Source organism: Salarias fasciatus, assembly GCF_902148845.1.
Source record: "Salarias fasciatus chromosome 7 unlocalized genomic scaffold, fSalaFa1.1 super_scaffold_4, whole genome shotgun sequence".
NCBI lineage: Eukaryota > Metazoa > Chordata > Actinopteri > Blenniiformes > Blenniidae > Salarias > Salarias fasciatus.
The window spans coordinates 13896813-13924808 of NW_021941229.1; the positions used below are offsets into that span (position 1 = coordinate 13896813).

The 27996-nt window shown below is 41.2% G+C and overlaps 3 protein-coding genes across 8 annotated transcripts; 1 reads left to right on the top strand and 2 right to left on the bottom strand.

Annotated features, from left to right (window-relative positions):
* Positions 1-289: 289 nt before the first annotated feature.
* Positions 290-12164, bottom strand: rcl1 (RNA terminal phosphate cyclase-like 1). Of its 5 annotated transcripts, none has more exons than XM_030084259.1 (9): positions 12121-12164; positions 10157-10228; positions 9057-9232; positions 8063-8137; positions 7822-7946; positions 7371-7496; positions 7134-7290; positions 1859-1962; positions 290-457 (listed from the first exon to the last, which is right to left on the bottom strand). In XM_030084259.1, the coding sequence occupies exons 3-9, from the start codon at positions 9129-9131 to the stop codon at positions 304-306; spliced, it is 816 nt and encodes a 271-aa protein (XP_029940119.1). In that variant the 5' UTR covers positions 9132-9232; positions 10157-10228; positions 12121-12164; the 3' UTR covers positions 290-303. The 5 variants fall into 5 exon arrangements, with proteins under 5 accessions (XP_029940119.1, XP_029940117.1, XP_029940120.1 ...); XM_030084257.1 differs by lacking the exon at positions 12121-12164 and adding an exon at positions 10593-10828; XM_030084260.1 differs by lacking the exon at positions 12121-12164 and adding an exon at positions 10589-10724.
* Positions 12165-12192: 28 nt separating this feature from the next.
* On the top strand, positions 12193-16181 carry ak3 (adenylate kinase 3). The gene is made up of 5 exons (XM_030084266.1): positions 12193-12557; positions 14706-14825; positions 15066-15238; positions 15534-15652; positions 15878-16181. Exons 1-5 carry the CDS (start codon positions 12410-12412, stop codon positions 15987-15989), a joined length of 672 nt encoding a protein of 223 aa, XP_029940126.1. The 5' UTR covers positions 12193-12409; the 3' UTR covers positions 15990-16181.
* A 3318-nt stretch (positions 16182-19499) lies between these two features.
* On the bottom strand, positions 19500-27470 carry cdc37l1 (cell division cycle 37-like 1). Of its 2 annotated transcripts, none has more exons than XM_030084262.1 (7): positions 27156-27470; positions 25453-25752; positions 25148-25241; positions 24230-24345; positions 23821-23943; positions 23336-23506; positions 19500-22042 (listed from the first exon to the last, which is right to left on the bottom strand). In XM_030084262.1, exons 1-7 carry the CDS (start codon positions 27261-27263, stop codon positions 21926-21928), a joined length of 1029 nt encoding a protein of 342 aa, XP_029940122.1. In that variant the 5' UTR covers positions 27264-27470; the 3' UTR covers positions 19500-21925. The 2 variants fall into 2 exon arrangements, with proteins under 2 accessions (XP_029940122.1, XP_029940123.1); XM_030084263.1 differs by having other exon boundaries at positions 25453-26850; positions 27156-27225.
* Between the last annotated feature and the right edge of the window lie 526 nt (positions 27471-27996).

The following is a 27996-nucleotide window of genomic DNA, read 5'->3' on the forward strand; positions in this document are numbered from 1 at the left end:
TTTGACTTAACTGGTACTGACTCCAGCTACAAAACCAGATAAGTCAGTATCAAGTTCAATTTGCTTGGGTTTGACATGTCACAATCTGTCCTTTAATAACACTGCAATGAAATTTCAAGTCTTGCCCGTCCTCATATCACCTTATAAATGAAGATAAACTCTTAAACTATTCTATATTTACACATGGTGCACAGGTATTTTATTTAAACTTCCTTCAGTATTGTTACGACTTTAGTATGCATTCACACATATGGTACGAACGGTGTAAAACACCACAGAGCCCACAACATACATATAAAAACTTTATTTCAGAGTCTTGTTGATGTTGCTGTATCCAGCTCCGACACAGGTCACCAGAACTTTGTCTCCTCCTTTCCTCTCGTCTTCTAGAGGCTTCTGGACCTCAAGCTTAAACATAATCTGGAAAAAGTCTCGAATGTGTCTCAGGAACTCGATCCTGCAAAGACAGTCGGAGAGATGTGTTATTTTTTCATTTTATTGCATGAAAAATTCACAGCTAACAAAGGTTTGCAATACTCGTGTTATCCAGCAGATGTCGCCATATTTTTTTTTATTTTTTATTTTTTTAAGGACTAGTATGTGATTACTGCCTAGAAAACAATCATTTGCTTGTCTGTTAGCTTTCATCACTGTCCTGAGAACCCAGACACACAGCACTGTCTGGAAAATAAGAGCGGCTGTTGATTATCTGGTGTGTGTCACAGTACCTGCGCACGGTGGAGAGTGCACTGAGATGGCACTGCCAATCTTCAGTTATCATAGTACTGTACTTGAGAGGGACACAGCACCGGTACCATGATAACTGAAAATGGACAGTTCATAGTTCGCTCCTGGTTCGTCGACACAAACATGCTCCACATGACGATCCGACACGTGTGACGACAAATACAACCTCGAGCCCCCACCAGACATTAAAAATGCTTCCTTGCAAGTCATGATTGTAGCTGCAGAGTTTATTGGAAGGTTCCTGCTTTAAAGTGTCCACATTCACCTCAGTACACCTTTATTCTCACTGTTAATGTTTAGGAGTATGAACATACACAAGTGCATAAACTTCCTGCTGTTTTGAAAACATTAGCTTTGTCCAGGTAACAGTCATGTTTTCATTTAATCTGACAAAAACTCCATCTCACTTTAGAAGGGGGTCTTCTTATGTAACCTGCCTTTTGTTTTTCACTCACATGTGAGTCTTACTTCTGTTTACTTAACTAAAAATATGACATAAGTGGTGTAAAAGAGCAAAATAAACCAGATTAAAAAGTATGCATGAAGAGTACTGGGAAGAAACCTCCAATATTGACTGATATCTCACATACCACAATCATATTATGCTTGTTACTTGACTTGAAAATCTTGATAACTTCAGAAATTATATTTTTTCACTTGTGAACGGGTGCAGAGGTGGAGGCTTCTGGAGAACATTGCACTGTGTCAGCCATCTCTAAACACTTGTAAATAAACAGCCAAAACTGTTTGAATATTTAGAGTTTCTCCAAAAAGTTATGCTGTAAAAAAAAAAGAAAAAAAAAAGACAGAATCTGGTGAAAATGTCAAACTGAAGTTCTGTAGAAAACTTTTTTTTTTGCCAATTTAGGTGTTTTGGAGCCGGGACAGTTTGATCATGCATGAAGTGCTCACCTCTGACCGAGTGAATCAACACCTCTGTGTGTGTGTGTGTGCATGTGTGTGTATTAGTGAGCAGTTTCAAGAACAGCAGAGCGAGAACTTTGACTCATCGTCAGCAAAAAAACTGACAGAATCATAAAATTCTCTGTTGTTCAGGTCTACTTTGGTCATTGGTCCGTTAGCTTGTGATGCATGTGCGGCGGTGACTTACGTGTAAGGGGAAAGGGGTCCGAGCAAAACCTTCGACACATCCTGCTGGCCAAGGGTCATCAGGAGGAGTGCCAGGCTCTGATTGGTCGAATCCACGCAGCCGCCCTAAAACCAGAGGAGGTTGTGCTCATGAGAAACAAAAACAACACTGAAATACGTCAGAGGTGGCGATTTTGGGGATGTCAACCCGGTGACCAGGTATTGACCGCTTCAGGTCAAACACCGACAGCCTTTGATCCCGATCCAACTTAAAGACAAACAAAGCCCGCAGGAGCACATCCGATCGCGATTCCAGCCGTGTACCTTTACATTCTGACTACTGATAAACCTTGTTTTCAAATCTCAATGGACAAAGCAGGCGTCAGTTATTCAGTCCAGGGTTGTAAATGTCCAATTTATGACTAAATCTTCCAGATGCTCCTTTTCCCTGCTCCGCCTGAATTTCTCAAGACTATCTGCTCCCCGGTTTTCTCAACAAAACAGACATTTAGAAGACAGATGATCCACACTCTGCATCCAGTAACGGCATACCACAGCCATTACGCCACATGAACCGAGTGCGACTCCCCAGCAACATACGAAGGATCTGATGCACGGCTGGATCCACCCAGGAGGATTTCGTGAGCTCAAATCGCTCCACAACAACTCGGTGGGACTTTCTGACATGCGGCGACAAAAGGAGCTGTCAGAGGAGACGCGTGAAGAGGAGCTGCACAATGCAACAAGCCCGTCCTGTTCGGCCGAGCGCTCATGTGGCTCAGTCATGCAGCCTGTCAGCAGAATTATGATTCAATTACATAATCGTATCACTCACACTGTGGACGCATTGTATTTGTTGAGGAAAAGATGGAGACTGCGTTGATTCTATAAATGAATCTAGATTCAAATTTTAATTGCTAAAAATTTTGGAAATTGATATGGGGTGGGGGGGGACAAAAACTTTGGATGATAGAAATGTGTCAAGGTGGTTTTATGGCTTAAAAACATCCTATTTTCAACATTTAGATTATTTAAGTATCTGTTTAACTTTATGCCAGTAAACCAACGCCGTCGGCCTCAAACTCACCCGTTCTCATCACGAGTCCAAAACGGATTCAAATACTTAAGATAAATTTCATTTACTTGTTTTGTAAATGGAGTAGCTTACCTCATGAAGACGTCGATGTGAAGAAAAAAAAAAGAAAAAAAGAAGAGACCAAATTGTTCCACTTCACTGAAGAATAAACTAAGAAATACGACACATTAACCCCACTTTCTAACTGCTGGTTTTACATCCTGTCTCTGAAAGACGATCCCCTGAGGCAGGCTGACGAGCACGAGGCCTGACGGAAAAGTCCCTTCAATCATTTAACAAAAACTGAAGGAGGAAAAAAAAAAAAAACCTATCTGAAATTTCATGATGAGGACTGGATTGGGGGGGAAGAAACTGGGAAAAAAATTCATTGCAAAGCACGCGCAAACTTAATTCTCCTCTGTAAAAACAGTTGATATCCTGGTTTAACGCAGTTCCGCACAATACTGCAGTCTGACGCCACTGAAAGGTAAACTACGCCGATCTGCTGATCTATTGACCAAAACACACCTTTAAACACCATTTCATCAAACAAGCAACACAACAAAAAAAACAAACTTGAGCACTCGCATCCTGTCCCCTGTTCCCCTGTTGACGTTGCCCCCAAATACAGCATGACCATGGCGTGGCTTCGGTTTACTACTTGACGACTGTACTGATTAACCATAAAGCAAACAGACGTGCAGATACACAGCACCCGAGCTCTTTAATGTCAATCCAACAGATTTACAGAATGAAGCCATTCCTTGACAGGAGCTGCACATCCACGCCACTCTTGACTTATCTTCTCCAGTATTCCTCCAGTCCCTCTGCTCTGCGTTCCAAATGAAATCCAACATAATTCAGATCTTCAGTTTTCCTGCTCGTTTTCTTCTCCTCGCTCTTCCAGCAGCTTCAGCTACTCGAACCAGGAGCAAAAACCATTTCAAACCATCGACCGTCGAAGTGGCAAAAAAAAATTAACATTCGCTCTGTGCTCCGCTGCTCGCGAGTTAAGAGGAAGCGTCCGACAATATTGGTCTTTCAGAGTTAATCAGCACTACCCTGACCAGCTAACTGGACTCACATGGCTCCTGGGAGAGGGGGGCCGAGAGGCAGGGCCGTGTGGAGGCGAACACGAGTCACACAATCGCATTGCATACATATTCTGTTCCAAGTGGCTTCGCATGCACTGAAACGGCCGACTCGGTGGCTTTAACGTTCCCTCTGGTCGCAGCACACAGCTGGAAAAGACGCAGACACATAAAATATCGGGATTTTTGGTTTTTCCTCCCCGTCCCTGTGGGCACCAATATATTCACTAGAGAATTCCTAATTTACCAAGCTTGTTTGAGCAAACCTGGTTCATCTGCTTCATCGCTCATGTTGAAAAAACAGAAAAAACACTGACTTAGAATCTCAGTCTTAGAATGTTTTGATACTATACATTTGTCATGTGTTCCACTGTGTTAAAAGAAAAGATTAATTAATGTGCAACTTTGCGCAAGATTATACAAGATTAATTCATCGGACAATCGAAACACACGCCACTGATCACTCAATTTCTCTTCATTACGGCACAGACGTTTCAGACAGTGTTTCCTCATTTCTTTTAGCTTATATCTTTCATGAGTTCCTTTGAGGCTCCAGCAGAAAATGTGCTCAAACGGAAGAACTCTCCCTTTCAGCACGTTTTGTGCTGGATCATTAATTCCTCACCGTGACGGCACGAGTCGTTCCGTCTTCTATAAATTCATGCTTCAGATGTGGCCTTTATTATCAACCTCTAAATTTCAGATGCAACCTTGGGGACAAGTCAAGAACGAAAGAAAACTTCAAAGCATTCAGTGATGAGGTTTTATTTTAATGTGTCAAAGGTTAGCATCTCTCCCGAAAAAACCCTCTGCAGATCATTTTCCAAATGATCCAAAGGCCTCACTGACCTGCAGCTGTCCACAATGTGGCGGCATCAACGAAAATACACTATGTAATCTGATAAATCTACCTGAATCTGAATGGAAATACCCAATAACTCCTTCCTAAACTGTAGCTCTGACCACTAACAGATTCTGAGCTGAACTGCAGACAAACTCATTACCAGGGAATGTGAGTAAACAAGATGAGCTCGAGCGCATCCCGGGGATGTATGTCAGGTATTTCCCAAGAATTCAACTTTTTTCCCCCCCTCCCTCTTCCAGCAACAGGCAGCACAGTTTATGTATTGACTCTCAGTGACAGAATTGGTTCCAGCAGATGACTAAGAGATTAAAATCTAACCAAATAAGATTCCAAATCCTTCCCAGAGTCTTATGATTGGTAAATATGTCACAGATTAAGAAAATGTGGTTATTTTTTGATAATTTTGTCACATACTCAAGGCCTCTGCTGCATGAATTATGAAAATCTTGGTGAAGATTTTTTTTTAAACAGTGTTTTTAGTTTTCTCAGGAAATGAAAAATCATGTTCAACTTCTTCTCCAAAAATCTGACTTGTCCATAAAATTACATAAACATCCACTCCAGTGGACTGCAGGCATCTGAGCACTGAACACAAAGCATTGTGGACATGTAACTGTGTTTTAAATACGCAAACACTTGTTTCATATTTTGTTTTCTGTAGTGCTGTCAGTTTTAATCGCATTGATCGCATTTTAATCGCATTGATCGCAATTAATCGTGATTAATTCATGGAGAACTGTCAACAATTAACTTTTTTAAAGTTGAGATTAATTGCAATGAAGAATCTAATCCTCATAAATCAGTCCCAATGTCAGGAAAAAACACTACTATCCTCTAGTTCTTTTCTTTGACCCAATTGGCAGACCTCGATGGATTAATCGCGATTAAAATTGACAGCACTAGTTTTCTGCTTTGAAAATCATTACATTTTATGAAAATGACAACAGTGTACAGACCGGCGTCAGGCAGTCCTGGACCTGGAGGGCCACACGCCTGAAAGCAATGAATGGCTCGTTATCAGGCTTTCTGCAGATTAGGCCTGAGCCATTCATTAAATTCAGGTGTGTTGGAGCGATGGTCACAAGATGTTTATGATCGTACATTTGCTTAGCTTTTCAGTAACTTCAACTTTTTTTTTTTTTCTTTTTACACTCAGTGTGTTCACACTATGTTACATGCCTAATTATATACTCTGCGATGTTCCTGTGGTCTGCCACACTCCGTTACTGTATGTACAAACACTTACAACTGTTAAGGGGTGTGAGGAGACAGTGCCACAAAGACTATTCTCTCACTTTAAATCCACAGGAAGACTGGCAACCAAACATTTTAGAATTAATGTTGGTTGCTCAAAAAAACCTGAAAAAATGAGATATAGGACACAAACTGAGATCAGTTCAGATCTCACTAATGTGCTTTTATTGGCAGTTCTCTGTGAGTATCCAAAGAATGCTTTTGAAAATTGCTAATTTCTTGCAGATGGCAGTTGCACACAACGCCTGTACCATGGAGCAAGTTCTGGAGCAAATATCCAACTTTTGAAGGAATGCACAGTTCCACTGAACCTTGTGCTTAAGTCAGGGGTAATGCAAGGTGAGTGGTCTTATCACGTTCAGTCTGAATGGGGCTTTGTGCAAACTTTCTGTAGCCAGATTCCCTTTTGTCTTACTTTATTTTTTGGCTGAGGAAAAAAAAAAACCTCACATGAAGACCTGTAAATAGAGAGCACCAGCTCACACTGAAGACGGCCTCCTCCCTCCCTCATGCTTCGAGCGGTGGATGTTTGACACATACTACTGGAGAAGTACACAAGATTTCACACTGTTTAAGTTTGATATACATAATTTTCATTGTAACTTACTGGTGTTGGGAAAAACACAGGCTGAAAGACACTCTGCCTGTTTGACTTTTGCAAATAAGACCAGACAGGCTTGTTGACAGGTGCTCTGACTGCCAGCTGATTTTTAGATAGGTTAGCTGATGAAAAGGCCCTTAAGCAGGCTGCAGTATTGCAGCCACTAAAGCATAAACAAGCGCAGAGGACAACGGGCAAAAACCTTTGTTTGAGCTAGGACTTCTGGTTTGCAAAGCCAGACTTATTTGATTTAGTCTCCTTCCTCTCAAAATATATATGTGGTCAATCCTTTCTGTGTGAGATTAAAAGGAAAGTTTAGGTTTAAAGCAGAAGAAGGTAATACAGAAGAAGATGCATCTCACCCAGGAGATTTGACTAGAAGGGAAGTGTGTGTGTGTCTTGAGGTTTTACCCGATGTATCTCCTGCAAAAGCAGCTTGGCACAGTTGGCGCCGAGGTCCTCTGGCAGCATGGGTTCCCCTTGTCCCTGCGGGGTGGACGACATCTCTGCACTGAGGAAGCAGCCGTTCAGCGTCTCTGCTACCAGAGTCAGGCCGAAACCTGGAGACCTGAGGGTAACAACAAATATTATCAACTGTCCATCCATTAATGTGTAAATAGAAGAGAGACATGAAACAGAGACACCCACTTTCCAGAGTTGGCTCCCTTCATGTGGTCTGTATAGATGTATATGTCGGGGAGTAACTGGTTGAGGATCCCTCTGGCTGAGTCCACGATCCTGTTGGCCATCTGAGGGGAAACTCGAGCAGAATATCTGCGTTTAGAACGTCAAGGAGCTTCAAAAATGAAAACTGTAGGATGAGATTGACGAAAGGTCGAACAAATAAATTAGGAACAATTAGAACCCCACTTGAAAAACATTACAGCATCTTTTATTGAAGAGTATTTTCTCAACGATGACAATTTTCTTGAGGCACTGCAATATTCTCAATGCATAGGTTATCTACTATTCAATAATTACAATGACTGTCAGCTGGAAACCTCACATTTCAAGAAGAACAAGACAAGATGGGCGGGAATGGGGCTTTCCAGTCGTTATGTGATTTCACTACCAATAACTGCACGCCTGAGAAGGATACGCCACGCCCCTGATCCTCTTGATCTTGCCTGGATCAGTCAGTTGGATGGGGTTGATCGTCCTGCGGACAGGACATGTGAAAGCCACTTCTCCACCCCCACCAGGTGCCATTCCTCTCTTCACCACCTGAGGGAGCAGCAGCATTGGAAAACATGATTCGTTTCACTTTTCCAACACAGTAATTGTATTTCCCAGCAAATAAATGAAACCATCCTGCTTTCCTAAAGATACAGTGTGCTCACCTTGAGATCCAGCCCCTCTCCATCAATCCCAAACTTCTTCAAAAGAGGGAGGGCAGTGGATTTCAGCAGGTCTACCTGCAAGGAAAAGAGCTGTGTAATCTTCGAATCTTACAGTGTCTCCAGGGTTTAAAAAATGCCAACAACCATAAAAAAAGAATAACAAAGCGTGAGCCTTCGGTAGACAAAAAGCTTCAAAAAGAGACCGTTTCCATGAGAACACTGCTCTCCAACATCTCTATTTATAATGATTACTGCTTCCTTCAGCTTGTTTCATGACCGTTACCTACTATTAACATTTTTACTCATACAGTGACAAGCTTTGGCATGTGTATATTTCAACACCATAAAGCTGACAACAAAAAAAGAAAATTAGATCTTTGCACTCTCAGGTCTTCTGCAGTACGATCAATGTGCCACACATTTGTAACATATTGTCAAAAAGCGCACAGTAAGACCGAATAACAGAGACCTTTAAAGCTGAAGTCAGCTTGGAAAGGTCAGAGGCACCTCTGACAAAGTTACAGACATAAAATCAAAATAAATCGATGGCGGGGTAAATACAATTATAGTCTTAAGAGGGTCAAACAATACGCGTCATACCAAAACCAGACGGTGCAGAGTCTGTTATTAACTTACCTAGCAAACAAGTAAAACATAAACTCTGAGACCAAGAATGAGGAAAAAAAAGAGAAGAGCGAAACAAGCCGATCAGAACAGACTCCCAAACACATTCTCAAGTCAGCATAAGTTAACTGAAGCAGAAAAACAACTTCAGAGTTTACAGATGCAAACTCTAAACACACCATCCACGTGGGCAGTGTGGATTTAACCACCGGGGGTAGTTTACCATTTTTTGAAAAACAAAAACATGACTCAGTAGCACTGAATGTAACCAAGTGTGGTTTCACTGAATGCACAAAAATGCACCAAGAGGACAAAACGAGGGACAACCATTCGGGGGAAAAAAGGTGATTGTGTATGAGTGTGCGCTCACCGTTGGGTCTGTGGGGTCATTGGTGACTCCTCTCAAAGTTGCTTTCAGAGACGTCTTCATGAACGGAGCCAGCATGAGCAGCGCCTCCAGGTAATATCCAATGGACCGCTGCGGATTACAGTCATGTTCCACGGAGCCTCCGTACAACAGGCCGGGCTGGTAGAACAGCACAGTACCTGGAAGAGTCAAGTGAGTGAAGATGGTGACTGAGACTGCGCCATAAGAAAAGATGATACAACCGGCAAGACGTAGCCGGGAAGACAAAAACTTTAATAATGCAGGACATAATCCACTAAAAGCTCTATAAATATATGTATAGTACATTTTTAATGATCCACAGGGATTCTCAAAACTATTGATGCCATTGCATATTATTGTTTGAATGTAAACTGAACCAAATCATTCACTAAATCAAACATAAATGGGTCAATGTGGGTGTATAAAAAAAAATACCCACAATGGAAACTCCTGATAAAACAACTAAGAAACACAACAAAGAAATAGCTAAAGAGCTTAAAAAACTACAGCATGTTCCAGGAGACGCATTGTAACTTCAATTTTATCTTCGACTGAAAACATGAGGTAATTGTTTGGAATTGCTTTCGACACACTGTCAATCATACTTAGGATGCCTTAGAGCATTTCTTAATAGATGACTGAACTTGATTTACAATTACTTGCAGTATGCAAATGCTCCAATTAAACATCATACACGGCTGCAAAAAACTGAACTCAAAATCTGTACAAACTCGTAAATTCAATGAAGGATTATAAAAATGATGACTTGAATACGTGACTAAAGCAAAACAGGAGTCCAGCAAGTTTGGTCTCTTTTAGCTGACATATAAAAGGCATATCATTCTAGGGTGTGACCACCTTGGCTAAATTATTCACCTCTAAGGAAATCGCCCTGGTATAAACAGAACCAGTGGCAGCATTATATGTAATGTAAATTTTCTCATATAAACAAAACAAAAAACGCTTTAAACAATCCAATATCTTCCACGCCTTGTGCCACTGTGCTAATGTTCCAGATAAACCAGAAATGCCAGAACACAGAAGTTAGATACATCCATAACCAGGCTTATTGGTACACTTACCTGTTTGGTTTATCTCTATCCTGGAGCCATTGGTCACTTTGTCTAACAGTCTGATGAAGCTGGCCTCAAAATCTGGAAAAAGATTCAGAGAGACACATAATTATTATAAACAAATCTGTCAAACACGATTTAAGTTACAATTTCATCCAATCCAGTATTGATGGCAGGTATTTCAGTCGACTAAAAGAAGACGAAACAATCCACAAAAATGTTTAAAAACAAGTAAATAAACTTATGAAATGACTTAAAACTTCAAGGCTACAAATAAGTGAGTCGTCTGCACAGTTTTTACAGTGAGACGAGGCTGTTTTGATCTTGTTTTATTACTCCTGTCCGGTCGTTTCCCCTCAGATGCCGCCCAGATTAAACACACTCCCAACTGCGTAGCAGCTAGCCGCTCGTTAGCCTCCGAGCTAACTGCGACGCCACGACTGACCGCGGAGCCCCGGCTCGTCCTCCTTGGAGCGGATGTTTCTTATCTTCACGCGCTTCCCGGTCAACGTGGACAGCACCAGCCGCTGTCTGAAGAAATTGCAGCCGTCGTAGGTCAGGCCGTGGCTTGCCATGTTATTGTTGTTTGTGGCTGGCGTCAGTGGAATCCACGTGTGTTTGCACAGGAAGCCGTGTAGTGGGAGGGGAGGGGACGGGAACCCGCGAGGGACCAAAAGGCGCTTCGGAGGGTGCAGCGCTCCTTTTAGGTACTAGAGGGCACCACGGCCATTCATTAAAACAGAGAGGGCGTGGATGGAGCTCGTCTTAAAGCCACAGCTCAGGCCAAAATGTAAACATGCCTGCCCGTACAAGTCAGGACTGCCTTTTTTAATCAACGTCAATTCTGCTTTTAATGAATATAATCAAAATACAACATTATATTAATTCAATTTTGACTAGTCATGTTTTAACTTGACAACAGGAGCATCGTCTTGTCTTTAAAACACTCTTTTTTGCTCAGTTAAACATTAGTTTCCACGTATTTAATTACCTTTAAGGCTTTACTTTATTTCGTCTCCGTTTTATCCTGTTCCCTTTTGTTTTGTTTTGTTTGTAATTCTTATCATCGTTAATTATTTAAGATTAAGCTTCTTAATCACCTTGTTTTCATGTATCACTTTTATTTACTTGAAAAGCACTGTGAATTGACTTGTGTCTGAATGGTGCGAGAAAAATACTTTTGCTCTGCTTTTCTTTGCCTTGCCTTTTACACCACGACTTGGGGTCAGTAGGTCAGGCGTTTGTGGGTGGAGGAAGGGAACTCGCCTAGTTTTGGGACTTTGGGAAGTAGCATATTTGCACAGGGAGAATAGAATACAAAAGATTCAAACCCAGAGACGTCTTGCTATGAATTTGTTGTGCTAACCACTGTACCACCACTTGCATCATTTATACTGATGTTATTGATTCTGTTTGAAAGAATTAAAGCAGCAGTAATTACAGTAAATATCAATGTTATTCTTGGGTTTATTTTGGCGCTGAAATGCGCATATTTCTTTATTTAAATAGGTAATAATAATTTTCTGCATTTCAACCAACACTACCATTCATGATTTTAAGTTGCCTCAGTGTTTTCTTACTTTACACCGCGAAAAAAAGGTGCGTTTTGCACTATTTGTGCATGTCGACATAATGGTCGACATGTGCGCAAACATGCGTTTCGCCGCGGCCGCAGCACTTTAACATGCTGCGGCTTAGTGCGCAGATTGGTTGTTATTCGCTCGAGCCCCTCTCATGGGATTGCGGCTCGGAAGGGATTAATCACCTAAACCTTGCCAGCAAGCTTTTTCCCCGCCAGCACACCGATTACATAACCGCGTTATACAATAAATGCATCTTCAATAAAGCGTAAACAGAGGCGAATCGAAGTTTCCACAGCACGCCGGAGAGAGGCGCTCCTCCCCGGCGTCCTCATTTTCCCCCTGCCGGGGCTGGCACCGGACTGGAACAACCTCCTGCTGCACGTAACTCACATCTCGTTTCTGCTCCTCCTCCTCATGCTTCTCTTCCTCCTCCTCCTCCTCCTCCTTCTCCAGACTGACGTAAAAAAATAATCTTCTGGTCCAGACAGACTCGAAGCTCGCTCCGCGAAGACGCGCCTCCACGTTGTTTATTTGCGCGCTCAAAGTGGAAGCGGTCGGTCCGTCGGTACCTGCCGCGATCGCCGACCCGGAGCATCCGGAGACTGGCTTTCATGAGACGGGCTGCATCTGCACCTACAGAGGGGAGAAACTCCAAAACTGAACCTGTGCTCGCGTGGAAATGGTCCTGCAGAGAGTCGTGCGTGCTGTCATCATGGGTCCCCCGGGATCCGGGAAAGGAACCGTGTCCGGGCGCATCACCAAAACTTTTGGACTCAGTCACCTCTCGAGTGGGGACATTTTAAGAGCCAACATCAACGCAAAAACTGGTAAGGCAAGATCTCAGTCGTAAGCCACGGTGATGCAATGCTGATCCTTTTAGTCTGTGTTGGTGTTTTTTCCTCTATGTATCATTTGGAATGATGAATAATGATTGAGTGCAGTGTATACTCATAAAACATAAAGAGACCATTCTGCAGCAGCAGAGGACATGACATCTCTCTGCACTGCATTATTATAACAAGGTCACCACACTGACAGGAGTTGGATTTCTCTTCTTGCTGATGCATGTCTTAGTAATCTAAAAAAAAACAAAAAACAAAAAACACCTTCACATTTTCCTTCCTGCCAAGGTCACAGTGGTTTGCAGGGTGAGTGAAGAAGTGGCTGATTTATGTTTATACTGCAAACATTGATTGAACATTACCTGGACCTTGGAAGGAGGCCCCTTGCTCCTCAGTATCACCTTGGGCAGAGATAAAGAAAGACAATAAATGTAATTGGAGCAGTGAACTTTTGCTCCTTGTGAGCAAAGACAGCAGAATGGAGAATGTTTTTACAGCTGCATGAGAGAAAAGCTCCGACTTGGAAAAGTCCAAAGAAGTATTTTTAAAGCTATTAGGAATGTGCCATGTGTGCACAATATCTGCTTCTATATGTCCTTTTCTCCAAAGACGAGTTCCTCATTTTGTCTTCCTGTCTTTTTTAAGTCACCTGATTGTATTTCAGTTGGAACAGAAGTCATTTCTGGGTTATTTAGTGAAATGAACTGGTAAAACAACACTGAAAACTGCCGTATATGAGTCCTTAGTCCTTATAACTTCAATTTTATTTTAAATGATTTTTTATTTGATCTGCTTTTCATTGATTCAGTAAACCGTGAAAAATAGAAATTCTCTTTTAATGAGAAGAAAGATGCAACAGAATCACACTCAGAGGTGGGAGACCATCTGGTGTGAGTAGTTGTGGTCTGGGATAATAAGGAGATTAAGGATCCTGAGAGACAATCAACAGGTGGGAAACAGGAACCACAGTGACCTTTAGCCAGAGATGAATGCATTAACGTTCTGAAAGCGAAGGCAAAAAGAAGACAGCAAAGACTATAAGAAGACAGACTGATATGTTGATGACGTGACGGTGGAAAATGAATAGATAAGCGAAGAAGAACTGTATGTTCCGTCATATTTACTGCTCCGTCTTATCTCACATCTTTAGCTCCCGCTGCTACTTTTTTCTGTTGTTGGGCTGAGCACAGACTAGTCTAATTCTGAAAGTCCAACTTGTTTTGAATGATTTACATTCACTGTCACAGAGAAAAGCTTACATGTTGCATTTCTGAGCTTTAAATCTTATGAGTTGCTTTGTGCATTTCCTCACAGTTAATCTGTTCCAGTTGTCACTTTCCCACTATTTCCTGCTGAAGTGGAAGTTATGCGGCATGTGTTAGATTACTACACAGAGTTTATTCTGCAGGCCCAGAAGGCTTCCAGTGCTTCCAGTGCTTGTGACTTATTTACAGTGTAAGTTTTACTATTTGCTGAATTGCAGATAAGTACTATGTTGGCACAGTCACATCTCGCAAGGCCCGCCAGGAAATTCTTTTCTTTATCTTGACTCTGTCCAAATAACTCTCTCTCTCAAAAAAAACCAAACTACCAACTAATGCTTCAACTCCAGCAGTGCCTCTGTCAATTTTCCATTAAGTTACTTTAATATGTTGAAAAGAGGTTTGTTTAAGACAAATGTTGTTAAGTAGCATGGTATATTACACATTCATATTACAAAATGAGTAAAGAGCGATAAAGAAGGATTTTGGTAATAATTCTGGTCTTTTGGAAGCACAGGCTCGACAGCCTCAAAAAATGGTCTGCAGGCAGAAATTTTGAGATTTGTGTGGGTGAGTGATTTTACGTGGGAAGGAAAATTGAAAAATCTACATCCACACTATTAGCATTTTAGTTTTTTTAAAAAAAATATATTTCCACCTCAAAAAGTGGGCATAACCTCTCATGATTTTCTTTCAATATTTGTGAAGGAAGCAGGTTTTCTTAGTGAAAAAGTGCAATGATTCAAAATTCAGACTTTCTTTTGCAAAGTGTCTAAACCTCTCTCTCTCTCTCTCTCTCTCTCTCTCTCTCTCTCTCTCTCTCTCTCTCTCTCTCTCTCTCTCTCTCTCTCTCTCTCTCTGTGTGCGTCAGAACTCGGCCTCCTCATGAAGTCTTGCATCGACCAGGGTCAGCTGGTACCCGACGACGTCATGTCTCGTCTCATCCTGAGTCACCTGAGAACAATAGACCAGAGCAGCTGGCTGCTTGACGGTACGAGCTCACCCGTCTGTGCCAGCCGGCAATCGTTGCCGATCGAGCGCTTTATCAGCATTGTTTGGGAGAAGTTGCTCAACGCTTGTGGGATCGGTCAATGCAATCTGAGTTCATCACTCAAAAAAAATGATGAACGACTTAAAGGAATGCTTCCTACGACCTCGGCTGATTGCTCTTCCACTGATCACAGCACTGTTCAAACACACTGTTCACTGCGTGCCTTCATCTCTCTGCCAGGATTTCCTCGCACCGTCACTCAGGCGGAGGCTCTGGATGACGCCTACACCGTGGACACAGTCATCAACCTCAACGTACCTTTCGAGACCATCAAACAGAGGCTGACCTCCCGCTGGACCCACCTTCCAAGTGGCCGCGTCTACAACATAGACTTCAACCCACCTAAGCGCCCTGTAAATCATTTACCTTTATCACTGATGATTCCCTCCATTTTTCTTAGCGCTATTGTATTTAACTCAACCTTACACAGCCAGATGTTATCCGGCAAAACCGTGCGCATGCAGTTTGTAGATATATTTGCATTTCTTTTTGACATTAGCAGCTTTGTTACAACACATTGCTTATAGCAGTGTTCTGTAGAAGCAACAAGTATTTTATATGTATTTTGCATTGAAAAGGTGCCGTTGCAGATTTATCATCCATATGTTTGATTTTTTTGTTTTTTTTTTGTTTGTTTCATTGCTGCAGGGCATTGATGATGAAACAGGGGAGGCCCTGGTCCAGAGGGATGACGACAAACCAGAGACAGTCACAAGGAGACTGAAGTCTTATGAAAACCAGACAGAGCCCGTCTTGGAGTACTACAGGTACACCATTACTATACACTTATCTAGATACACACAGTGCATTGTTTGGATTGTTTTAACCATTTGTGTTGCATTGTTGCAGAGAATCACACATTGCATGGTTTTTGACATTTGGTGGCCTGAATACAATTATAGGAAGGTTAAAGGTTTACCAGTAATTGTGAAATTTAGATGAACAAGTCCAACGTAGGTGTGTCTGTGTTTTTTTTTTTTTTTTCCCCCCAGGAGTAAAGGTATACTTGAGACCTTCACCGGGACAGAAACCAATAAGATTTGGCCTCACGTCGAGGCATTCCTCCAGTCCAAATTCTCCTCACTCCGTCAGAAGGCAGCTTAAAAAGACTCCCCAACAGCCGAGGCTCAGGGAGGCTGGAGGTTTCCCAGCAGCAACCACTCCGCCTGCACCGTCCTATTGCTCCACTCCGCCGGAAAAAGAGAGCCATGCTTAAAATAATACATTCCAAGTGTTCCAAAAAAAAAAAAAAAAAAAAAAAGCATTAAGTTCAGATTGTTGATGCCATATAGGAAGTGCAAGACTCCATATTTCAGATGCTGACTGTATAGCCCCCACTGTGGCTCTGAACTCCCAGGGTGCAAAAATACTCCCGACATTAGTTTCAGAAAGATTGCATCTTCATTCCATAATGTGCCTTTGATGGCGAAATAGATGGAGATGAATACTGTGACTCCATTTCCTCGTAAGTTCAGCCTTAAATAGTTAATCTTGTCTAATCAGTTGTGTTTTAGAATGCTCTCATGAGGTTTATTCGCTAATTTCAATAACTCTAGGGGAAAAAAAGGACTCATGACTCCATTTTTAGTTATATCTTTAATGCTTCTTTTAAAAATGATGTAGGGGGTTGCTTTTATAACTGACTTAGTGGGGATGATTTCTTTTTTTAATTTAATGTAATTACCTGAAAGGGAAATGTGTGTTTTAAATGACTGTAAATTCACGTCCGCACTCAAGTGCCTTCTGCTGCTTTTGGCAATATAACATGTAGCTCAGTGATTGTACTTCACAAATTAATGTTTTTATGATCACATAATCGATTAGATTTCCAGTTTTTATATCTAGTATTTTGAATCGTCCTAAGAAATCAGTATTGTGTATTTCCCTCCATTCACCTCAAGTCTTACAGATGCAGCCTTATAAAAGTGGCTGCATCGTGTCACTTTGAAACATTCCCTCCGATCCGAGACCAAGTCCACCATCTAATGTGATCCGACAATCTTAACTTCTGATTGAAATCCATGTAAGCATTAAAACCATTTGTACAGGGCTGCCACCTTGTTAGAAGATATCACGGCGTCTAGGATTGATGTGCTGCCTTTTGCACTTTGCTCTCCTGCCTTGCTATGTGCTGTATACTTCGTGGGTGGGCACTCCTGGTCCTGGAGGGTTTGGCCCATCGAGAGGAGCGGCCCGTTATCAGGCTTTCTGCAGAAGACGTTGGAAAACGTGCAGGAGTGTCCACCTCTGATATAGACTGGTACTGCCAACGTTTCTCCACTGTGTACTCCTTAAACACTTGAATGTGGTGTTTTGAAAGCACATCTTTTTTTTTTTTTGTAAGCAACTGTGTCTGAACACAATAAATATATTTTCTTTTAAATGAAAGTGACGGAATCAGGATTGAGTCATTGTTTCAAAACCAGAAAACTGTGAAAACTGGATGTTGTTGTAATGGTCAGCACGCTCATATCACACTGAATAATGAATAATTAAACAATAATTTCAAACAGAAGCAAAGAAAGCTCGAGAACAGACAACAATATGAAATGAAGCAAAGCTAAAATTGATAATTTAATCAACATTAAATTGATCGACTCCAGAAGTTCAGTTGATCAGAAAAAAAGAAAACTGTCTCTGCAAGGCTCTGGAGTGCAGCAGTGAATGTGACTAACAAGATGTCAGGCAGGAACTGAGGAGGCAAAGCTTCAATACCAAAAACAAAATCTTTCTTTTCTCATTCACTCAGAAGATATTTTACTCAAATGGAAAAGAAACGAACAGGTTCCAATATTCTCTGAGGTGTAAAAGTTCAAATTAGAAGTAATACAGGATGATCTAACTAATATTTTGAAATAGATGTTAATGTAATCACAACTGTAAAACATTTTTTTTATTATGCATATGCACACATTTCCTGCCTTTTTGTTCAGGTTTCAATTATAGTTTCCAACTCATGATTTTAAAAAATACAGCATATTAAAAACATATTGTTTAAGATCAGATCATTTTCATATTTATTTGATCAAAGAGAATAAAAATCACACAAAAATAAACAAAAACATTTTTTTATTCACGTGTTGAAACAATTCATTTTTGGTAATATTCTATACTTTCAGATTCACCTGTATGTTTTATCTTCTCAAGGTTACCTAAATTTAACTTTTCTTAAAATCTCCTATTGCAATATGGATTATTGTACTTTAAATAGAGTTCCAATGTTTTCTGTTCATTTTATTCTTATTTCGCAAATCACAACTTTCTCTGGTGAAGTCACTTTCTCCACTGATTTCACAACTGATACCAAATTATCCTCCGACAGTTTAAAAAGTGTTCAAAGCAGCAGAACCACAAGCACTGTTTCATTCTGCACAATCTTTATTGCCAGAGTTCAGTGTCTACATTCCCTGCAGAACAGCCCGACCTTCACATTGATCGGAGAATTCAGTGTCGCTCGTCGGATGACTCCTTGCAGTTTTGTGATCCTTTATACATTTCACACAACCTTCTAAAACTCTTGATGGAGCCACAAAAGTCCTTTGTAGAGAGAGATTTTACATATGCAGTAGTACTACTCGGGATAAACAGGCTTTACTGGTGGAGTTACCTCCAGGGGATATAATGACAAAGCCTTTTTTTCCAAGTTGTTATATTTTAACGTCAAAGGTTCCCACTGTCGCTGCAGGTCGACAAAGCACTGATGAGAAGACACAAGCATTCAGCTCTGGTTTTGTATGCGACATTCGCCAAGGAGCAAGAGAGAAACAAATCTCACTGTGGCCTGCTGTGAATGTGAAGTGTAATTTACTTTAAGCTCGTTGCTTGGTTACACAAACTGCTCTGCCGAGTGTCAACACTTCAAAAACATGCACGCTTCAGGGAGGCAGGACACCGGGAAGATGGCTGCAGGTTCAGTCAAGATATTCCAACATTTGCTTTGCATAGTTGACTTTTGTTTGTGGACCGAAAATTAAAAATAAAATGAAATAAAATAAATTCCATGTAGGTTCCCTGCTAATACAGTCTGTGCTTTGCACAGTAGTTGAAAATGAGCCAAATGAGTCAATGGCGAGATGAAAATAGTTAACACTGTCAGGAAATTTACGATATGGTGCTTCTAATTCCTCACACTGCAGTGAAATTGTGACTGATCTCCTCTCTCATTGGATTTTTTTTTACACCATTTGTCAACAGTAAGGAGCAGTGTTGGCCCAGAGCCGAGAGCAGTGAGCGGAGGTGGTGGTGTCAGAAAGAGGGTCAGCAATTCACATAAAGCAGCAGAAAGACCACCAACAGCAAAAGAGATCAATTAACTTCAAGTCTGAAAAAAGATCTGGTAAAAACTCATGTGACAAAAAAGAAGTTCAGAATACAAAACAATCAACGAAACAATAAATGTCACACTTTTTTGTGAAATAATTACTGTCAGATTCAATTCTGTGTAATTGTGAACACAACACAAAAAAAACAGGATGAGGAAGAATAAAGTAAAAAAAAAATCATATACTTTTTGACCTCATTAAACAAAGCTATTTCTATTTTGAAAAAATAAAGTGCAGAACACATTCAGATGCAGAGAGCTCAATTCTGCAAACACAGTATAAAAGTAAAAGGATTTTTTCTTGCAGAGCTCAGCCCTTTTCCTCCATACCGTCTTTTTTTTTTTTTCTTCTTTAACTTGAATTCGGGTCAGAGTCTGGACGTGGAACCAACACGGAACACAGAACAGCCTGAACAGAGCACTTATGGAAGGAAACTGGTGGTTTTAACTTGGCTTCAGGTGCGAGAAACAAGGAGTTGATTCTATTCGAGAACATCACTGACTAAAATAAAAAGAAACAAAAATAAACTAACCAAATGACATATTTGGCATGATGTGAACCGATGTCACCCTAGTGTTTAAACGAAAACCAAAAAACAAGAACGATTTAATAGACCCATGAGCAACAAACACAGCACGCTCTAACATTTCCATCGGACTCCATATGCATGCTCTCAAACTAGACTCAACCTAAACACTATGTAGGAAATTTGAATATCTTATTTTAGGTCGTCTCACATACATTAAAGCATGCACCGTATCATTGCTCATTGTTTTCTTATAGGCATTTAAGGTGGTGGAAAACTAGGTTCTTGAAACATTTGTGATTTTTTTTTTTTTCCAGTAAGCGCTCTTGTCAAATGCACATAAAATGTATGAGAACATTGTATTTTGTAATTTTCTGCAGTTTTGGCATTGGCTGGAAATACAAACCCATTTGTCTGCCCGCAGTAGAATGTGCTGATGAATGGAAAAAGGGAGTTCTATGCTTGGTTACGGTTGAACTTTAAGCTTTAAAGTCTGTCCAGACAACACAAAGGAATACTCGCTACAAAACAAAATCCAAAACACCCCAATGCTCAAACTGCCTCAGCTGATCTCTATGAATCTATAATGAACTGCGCAGCTTCAAACAACTGACAATCCGAATGCTGTTCGCTTCCTGACCATGGCGCGTTTACTTTTGATATCTTTCAAGTGAGAAATGCTATTTATTACATCTGCTTGCTCAGCCCCTTCACCTCCTGCCATAAAACCAGCCTAAGAGTCTTGGTAAACTATGTGAAACTCCTTTGTATGCAGGTCATGTGAAAGCTGTGGGAACTTAGAACAATGTGACCAAAAAGGAAAAAAAAATAAAAAAAGGTCTTTGTATTTAGGTATAATTAAAACCCTGCCTATCAACACCATAACAAATACAGGAACACTTTTTAGACACATTAAACACTCAGACAATATCCCATTAACCATGTTAGTGAAAACTAAGACCAACAAGATGCATTAGAAACTATAAACCCTCTTTTCTTGTCTGGACTTGGTATAAAGATCAAGTAATGAACTTAAAAGAAATGCGTCTTGGATGAGCAGGGTCCAGCACACTTTGTAAATCCACACAAGATTGTCTGTAAACTCCATAAAATATAATTTGCATTACAGCACAAATTACAAATGACTCCAAAGCATTTTCTTTTTAAACTGATTGTGCAAAAGTATGCTACACCATTTTAGCCAAATTAGGCATTTTAATTTTAACAATCTAAACCGGTTGTATTTATTCTAAAAACATAACTTTTGATTTTGACATAAAGCAATCAGAACACCTTTCTCCCTTCTTTCTACGAAGCACTTTTACTTCGGTGCATTGGTCTTCTGATGATGGATTTGATTTCCATAAACAGCTCCATGGAGAGAACCCGAGCACCTGGAACTGAGGACAACTGCTGTGTCACAAATAAACTGTTCACACGAGGCTGATCAGTCAAAAAACACACCAGCTTCGAGCCAGATCAAGTAAAATTGTGCATGTAGGTCAAATGTACTGCAGTACACGGTTCATGCTAGCAGCTTTAGCTCAGTACCCACACGACATCTCGCATGGTGAACCCCAGATTCTTCTACGGCAACAATTACTGTTCATGAGTGAGTGAACTGTCGCGTCTGTTCAAGCAGGAAAGTAAAAAGGCCATTTATACAACACACTCTTCCCTCGCAGACCTAACATGATCTCCTTCACGTCCTCCACCACCCTGAGTCCAACTCCAGCTGTTTATACCAGTTTTTGCTCAAATGCTTTTTTTTGGTTAAGTATCTTTTGTGTTGTCTGGAAAACATCGCTCACACTTTATCAGTTCTACTTTTACAGAGACAAGTGAACCATAACAATGATTAGAATGCAAGAAGCCCATCTGGTAAAAAGGTGATTATGGCACAACAAGCTTTATAGCCACCAAAAGATCCAGCAGCAACCTACCTGCAAGAGGACAACCACAGCAACCGACTAAAAGCAGCACTGAGATCTAACCGTCATTCGAAAAACATGATTTACTCCAGTTTGCTGAACGCTGGAGCACAGAAGACCGAGTGCATCTCTCTTAATTCTTTCTCTGCTGCAACATTTTTCAGCCGGGTTCAGTGTGAGAGGAGAGCTTCCAGCTCAGCTTGTTCCTTAATTGGGTAAATGGCGGCGATGGAAGAGAAGCAGCAGCTGGTCGTACGTTTCCTAAGAGGTCTCCATCATTCGCATGTCATCTGTCTCTGAAGTGTCCTCCTTTGTCCAACACCCTGTGCTTGTCCAAAGTCCAGTCTCTATGCAACGCTTCATGGGATACTCTGCCACCTGGTGGAGGAGAGCAGGCGATTATTGTCCTGCACAAGCATAATAAGCAGACTGACAAGATGATACAACAGTGCTTCATGTAAGTGCTTTTTTTCCCCCGTTTAAATCAATTTTCTCATCCTGATCAGAAATGAAAGCAAAATCTGGACCTTTATCAATGTGACCATTTGGTTTGAAATATTTCTTCTTCTTTTCAGTGTGGATGTTTGGCAGCCAGCCCACCCATGGGGCCAGCAGAGGGAGGAAGTCCTATTTCCCCTCATTTACATGATGAAGCTGCAGATGTCCGGTGGTATTCATAAACAAGACTTCATTCGTCAGCGGAGAAATTCTTCACTGAAAATTTAATGTGTTTTATGTCTGTTAATAGTGTACAATGGTAAATACAACAAAGACTTAATTTGTATGCAACAGACAACTTGGGGCTACGTTTGGTCATATGACTCATCTCAAAGGATCAGGGCTCAGCTGAGCTGACAGAAAGGGCTCATTTATAAAAAGGTATGTCAGCTGATAAAATCTGCAATGGACAAAGAAACTGAAGAACAGGACATGTCTCAGAAGATTCATTCAGACCTCGTTTCTGTGGAAACACAGTGGTTGAAGTAGATTTAAAATCAATGGTTTCAAAACAAGCTCCTGTAAGACAATGAGTTTTTAAGAGTTGGGGGGGGGGGGGGGGGGGGGGGGGGGGGGTTCACACTTGGTTCACACTTTCCAACTAACCCTGCTCCGATTCTGACTGGCATCAAAACTGTTTACATTCCAACCAGCAGCTTATGGTCGGCTCTCAAATGAAATGACAGGGTTTCTTGTTGTTTTGCATGAAGGTGAATGTATTTTAAATACCAAGAAAACGCAATCTTTTAACATGAAGAGGAAAACTCACGTGACACGCAATTACTCTCTTTCCAAGTAAAAAAATTTCATTAAAGATTGAACTTTTGGTGTTTTCACAAATTTGTCAGTTTGAGTCTGTTTCCGTTCTGTGCGCAGCGAGCATTGCTTATCACAGTCCAAAGACATGCCTTCCAGTTGGATCAGTTACAATAAGATTGCCTGTATGAATTAATGTGACTGGAAATGTGTGTTAGCCCTGTGATGTATGGGCGGCCTGTGCCAGACGCACGCTGCACGGCAAGCAGGGGTCACTTCCGGGTTTAGAAGAGAGATGGAAGTACGGAGAATTAAGACGACAATAAAACATCTCAATTGCAGCATCTGACAGCTGGATGGGGTATATGCAGTAGGCTCTAAATCACAGCCACACTGAGAGGAGCATTTAGTACTTACTAAAGGTAAAGAGTCTGTTACGGCTTTGGGGGCGTCTCTGCAGTTTGTGCCAGTATTCTGCTGTTCAACAGTGGGCGCTTCACTTCTACATTTCACCGTGTGTTCTTTGACTCTCTGTTTGAAGGCCTCAAGTTCTGTGTGGAAGACCTCTAAATAGACGTCTTGTCCCTCCTACAAAAGAATTAAAAAATATATAATTAGTTAGATATAACACAAAAGGAAAGTAAATAGGGTGCGTTGCTCAGTAGCATGGACAGTACATGTTATAGTTTTCTGTTTGAAATATGCTAAGTGTGCTGCTTTAACATATTTCATCATGTAAATTGCACAATAGTGTCTTTTAAGCTCACTTTAAAACACTTAAACACCCTTATATAACAGTCTGTGTTATGGTAATTTATTTTATCAAGGATCAAAGGCAATTAAGCTAAATAAGGTAAAGGACTTTCACAGTTTTCAGTAAAAAGAGCAAATAGACATCCTACTTTGGCTTTGTGGAAGAACTGTCTGAAGCAGCCTCGAGGATCCTGCTGAGAGTTTGAGGCCATCTCCAGGATGAACTGCATAACTACAGCTTGGTGTGCCACCTGCTCCATCAGCGCTTCTTTCTACACAACATAACACAAAACAGTTACTGCAGGTTTTCATACATATTCTTGGCCATATGTCAAAACTTTGGCAACACAGTGAACACTTCTCACAGGCACATTTCGAAATGTGAAACAAGTTACACCAACACTCCACACATTGTGCAGATAATGCAAAGTAAAAAGAAACGTTTTAGTCCTGTAACTTAAAGCACACTCAATAAAACAAACTGAGCTCTTTCCTCATATACAAATAGATCTGCCATTTCATCCCCTGGAGGGTGAAGCCAAAACACTCAATATTTACCCCTTCTTCCTGTAGTCTCATGCACCACAGGATTAAATAATTGGCCGTTTCCTCGCAAATCAGCTGAGGCATCTCCGCAAGGAACCGCTGGCTGTCGTCCCATCTCCTCAACATACCTGACATCGGAAACACGAAACATCGGTTTAATAAGACCACGATCGACTCACTTCTCACACATTAAAAACACCAACATCGACACATGCTGCTGGTGTTCTGACAGAAAACTGATGGTAATACATAAAGGGACGAACACAATGTGCTCACTGAAACTGAAACTTTCTGGGCAAAAGAACAGAGGAGATATGCCGACATTCATTTAATGAACATGGACAAGTTTGAGGTTGGTGTGGGTGGAAAAAAAATCTGTAAAACGCTTTGAAAAATGTGTGTGTCAGTAGCTTAATATTTCAATTAATGCAAAAATAGAGGAAATCAGTATCTGCAGAACATGGAGCATTGTACTGCACCTGTCTAAAACTTCAGTACAGTATCTAATGTCAGGTTTTCTCACGACCAGTAGCTATTCGGATGCTTTCTTTTCGGACACAATTGACCAAACTCGGCATCGTTTCCACAAGAGCAATGCTCCAGATATTTTATAATCTTGCAGACAATTTTAACCAAACATTGCAGTATATTTTGATTTAACCAATATTTTGCTCTGAGCATTTAAAATTCTTGTTGTGGTACAAGTCAGAGATTTAAGTTGTAACTTCAACACGCCCAGCACCACGCCAAAAAACACCAAAAACCTTTAAGCTTATATTTTCGTGCACAAGAGTCTGAAACATGCTGTGAAACAATAAGTGCAACATTTGTTGAACCACAGTTTTACCTTCTGATAAATAACAGGAGCATGCTGTCTTTTAACTCTTTATTTGTGATTGAGGCATAAAACGGTGATTTCATAATGCTTACCAAAATGCCGAAGCTCTTGTTCATGCTTCTGAAGAAACGACTTGCATTTGTCTTGATCCTGTTCTACGGGTTGATTCTGGATATTGATAATACTCTAGAAAACACACAAGATACTTCATAAATGTAAAAGGAACATATAATTAAGCAATTACTTATTTCTAAAATCATATCACAGTATTTAGTATTTTGGAATACAACCTAATTCTTTTTTAAATAAAAAGTAATACATAAAAGACTTGATGCTTTCCAACCTATGTGTCAAGACATTTAGTATTTTCACTTTTCCACTTCAGTGTATGCCTTGCCTTATCGAAGACGTCCCAACTTCCAACAGCGCCGAGCACGGAGCTGCGGCTTGGTTCCTGACCTCCCAGCATGCTCTCCTTCCGACGCCACTCTTCCTCTGTGTGTGTGAGTTCTGAGGGGCAGGCCAGAGTCCGAGCACGCTCCTGCTCCAGCGACTCCGAGCTGTGGACCCCTAAAGAGCAAAGCTGGTCCTGCGCCTCGGCCAGCCTCCAGCTCGACACGATGGAGGCCTTGACGCAGCGCTGCTGACTCTGGCAGAGTGACGCCATGGCACAGTCACAGAGCGGCAACGATGGCGTCTTGTGTGATGTAAAGAGACACAAAGGAACAGAAGTGAGCCCATAAAGGTTTAACTTACGATGGAGAAAAGGTCAAATCATGTTCCGAAGTCAATCACTGATTTCTTGTCGTTTTGAAATGTTTATCTAACCTACTCAAACAGAAGCGTCACAAGAATAAAATGTTGTCAACAAAGGGTGTCGCCAATATTTCCTCAGAATATTTCCTACACTGCTTGAGGAGTCCGCATAGTTCTTCATATTGTTGACACAAACTGAAATATATCAAGACTTTTCTTTCAATCTTTAGAGTAGAGTGTTACTTTATAAACCACAAACCAAATTTTTTGTTTTTTTTTAGAGTAGAGTTTAATCGTTAGAACTGTAGCTTCCCAGACTGGGAAACAGTCTCATCCACCAGGGCGTCAGGAAGCTGAACTCTCACATGGCACTGCCCCACTGACTCACCAAAGTTGAAAATACTGCAAACATTATGACTCTTCACTTGTGTGTTCAACAAGAAAAGAATGGTGCTTCTGTCCATGAGGTGGGATTCAGATTAACAAGGGATGAGTAAAGTAAAATAGGAGGGAGAAGACATTATTAAGCGGTGCTTGGAATGAGGTATTTCAGAGTAACATTTTGTATCAATGCAATATTTTGATTACATACGTAAAAGCCAATACCACCACATCCCCTTGAGAGAAATTAACTTGATATATATCATCCATTTGTCCACACAAGCTTTGCAAATATGTTTCCTTTAGAAGTTGACACCTGTAAAGTTTTGGCTCAGCATGAATCGCAAACTAAAAGTAGGCCGCTTGCTTTTAATCTTTGATGACCACACGCGTCGCATTTGGTGCAGGGAGAGTCCAGCGGGGAGCTTAACATAGATAAACGCTTCTTTCTATTACATTCGTGCTAACGGGGGTGACCAAACAGGCAAATGCCCTGGCTGGTCAACAACAGTCATCACACCCAGCTGTCAGTGTCTGGGAATATCAAAGACCTGGGGGACTGTAGACGTGAGCTGCTGCCTTTTGTGGCCTCTGATCCGACTGTCCTTCCTATTTATGGACAATTTCCCTCTGACAGGACGAGGACACGACGGGTCAGCTGGTTAGCATACAGAGACATGGGTTCGTATGAGGTTAGCATTAGGCATGGCATGCAGACTGGAAATGACCCAACAGATGAGATGACTGTCTGGTATTAAGGATGGGAACACGGCGACAAAGCAAAGTATGAAATCTGACAACATGTCACGAAGCATCACGCTATGTAACTTGGCGTGGAGTCACTCCACAGAGCCCCAAGCAAGCTTAGCTTGTTAGCATGCTTTTAATACCGCCAGGTTTATCCGCATGTTACCGAGGAAAACCTCCCGGTATTGACCAGGCCACTTGGCACGAGAGAACTACCTGCTGGCGAGGATGAAGCCCGCTGAAACCCTGGGCTGCTGCCGAAGCTGGGTCGTTGCTGAACTCCTCGTCGGGCTGAAGTGAAGCTCCGTTACCCAACCACTCCATAACTGCTAAACTAGAGGGCTAGCTGCGCCGTGGGACCAGCTAGCTAAAGCAAGCCGCTCCGAGAAAATGGTAAACAGTGTTATTCCCGGTGCTCAGCTGTCTGCCACCGCGATGTCTGGTGTTTAATCCAGTCTCCAGAAGTCTCCAGAAGAGGAGAGGACATTCGATCGAACACTCCTACTCCCCTAACTCACTGTGCAGGCTACAATAACATCAGCAGTGTGTTACCAAGTGTTGACGCGCTGAGCACGTGGTAGCCAACTTTGACCACGTGACACCTCGCGGAACAATTTTAATTCTTATTGAAAATTAATTTCAAGATATGTTTATGAAGAAAAAAGTTTTTAGGTTGTACGAAGAACCTAAATGGACATGCAAAAAACTTCTGCAAGCTTATAAAATGTGTTCCGGTTTTACCTTCTCCATTGTTTTGCATGTACCTACAGCCAGGAATAGAGTAGAATAGAATAGAATAGAATAGAATAGAATAGAATAGAATGCGTTTATTGTCATCATGCATGTACAGCGAAATTTAAAAACACAACTCTTTGGTGCGAATAGAGGATAAAATAGGAAAAGAATAAAGAAAGAATAGCAATAATAAAATATAAAGCCTACATAAGAGCACAAAAAATACAAGGGGCGTAGGAATATTAAAAGAAGAAATGTACAGATGTACAGCAGGGAGCCCGGTAGCAGCAATAGGACAATTTACAGTGGACAGTTTAACAGA

What these genes read in the sequence shown, in the direction of transcription:
- cdc37l1 (XM_030084262.1), bottom strand. Translation starts at nt 27,263, where the DNA reads ATGGAGTGGTTGGGTAACGGAGCTTCACTTCAGCCCGACGAGGAGTTC. An exon ending in ACAAGAGCTTCGGCATTTTG is followed by an intron (nt 24,346 to 25,147) that starts GTAAGCATTATG and finishes TTCCGATGTCAG; the next exon opens with GTATGTTGAGGAGATGGGAC. An exon ending in TAACAGACTCTTTACCTTTA is followed by an intron (nt 22,043 to 23,335) that starts GTAAGTACTAAA and finishes CTCCTCCACCAG; the next exon opens with GTGGCAGAGTATCCCATGAA.
- rcl1 (XM_030084257.1), bottom strand. Translation starts at nt 10,722, where the DNA reads ATGGCAAGCCACGGCCTGACCTACGACGGCTGCAATTTCTTCAGACAG. An exon ending in ATGACCCCACAGACCCAACG is followed by an intron (nt 8,138 to 9,056) that starts GTGAGCGCACAC and finishes TTTTCCTTGCAG; the next exon opens with GTAGACCTGCTGAAATCCAC. An exon ending in AAGGGAGCCAACTCTGGAAA is followed by an intron (nt 7,291 to 7,370) that starts GTGGGTGTCTCT and finishes TGTTACCCTCAG; the next exon opens with GTCTCCAGGTTTCGGCCTGA.
- ak3 (XM_030084266.1), top strand. Translation starts at nt 12,410, where the DNA reads ATGGTCCTGCAGAGAGTCGTGCGTGCTGTCATCATGGGTCCCCCGGGA. An exon ending in CAACATCAACGCAAAAACTG is followed by an intron (nt 12,558 to 14,705) that starts GTAAGGCAAGAT and finishes TGTGTGCGTCAG; the next exon opens with AACTCGGCCTCCTCATGAAG. An exon ending in CCCGTCTTGGAGTACTACAG is followed by an intron (nt 15,653 to 15,877) that starts GTACACCATTAC and finishes TTTTCCCCCCAG; the next exon opens with GAGTAAAGGTATACTTGAGA.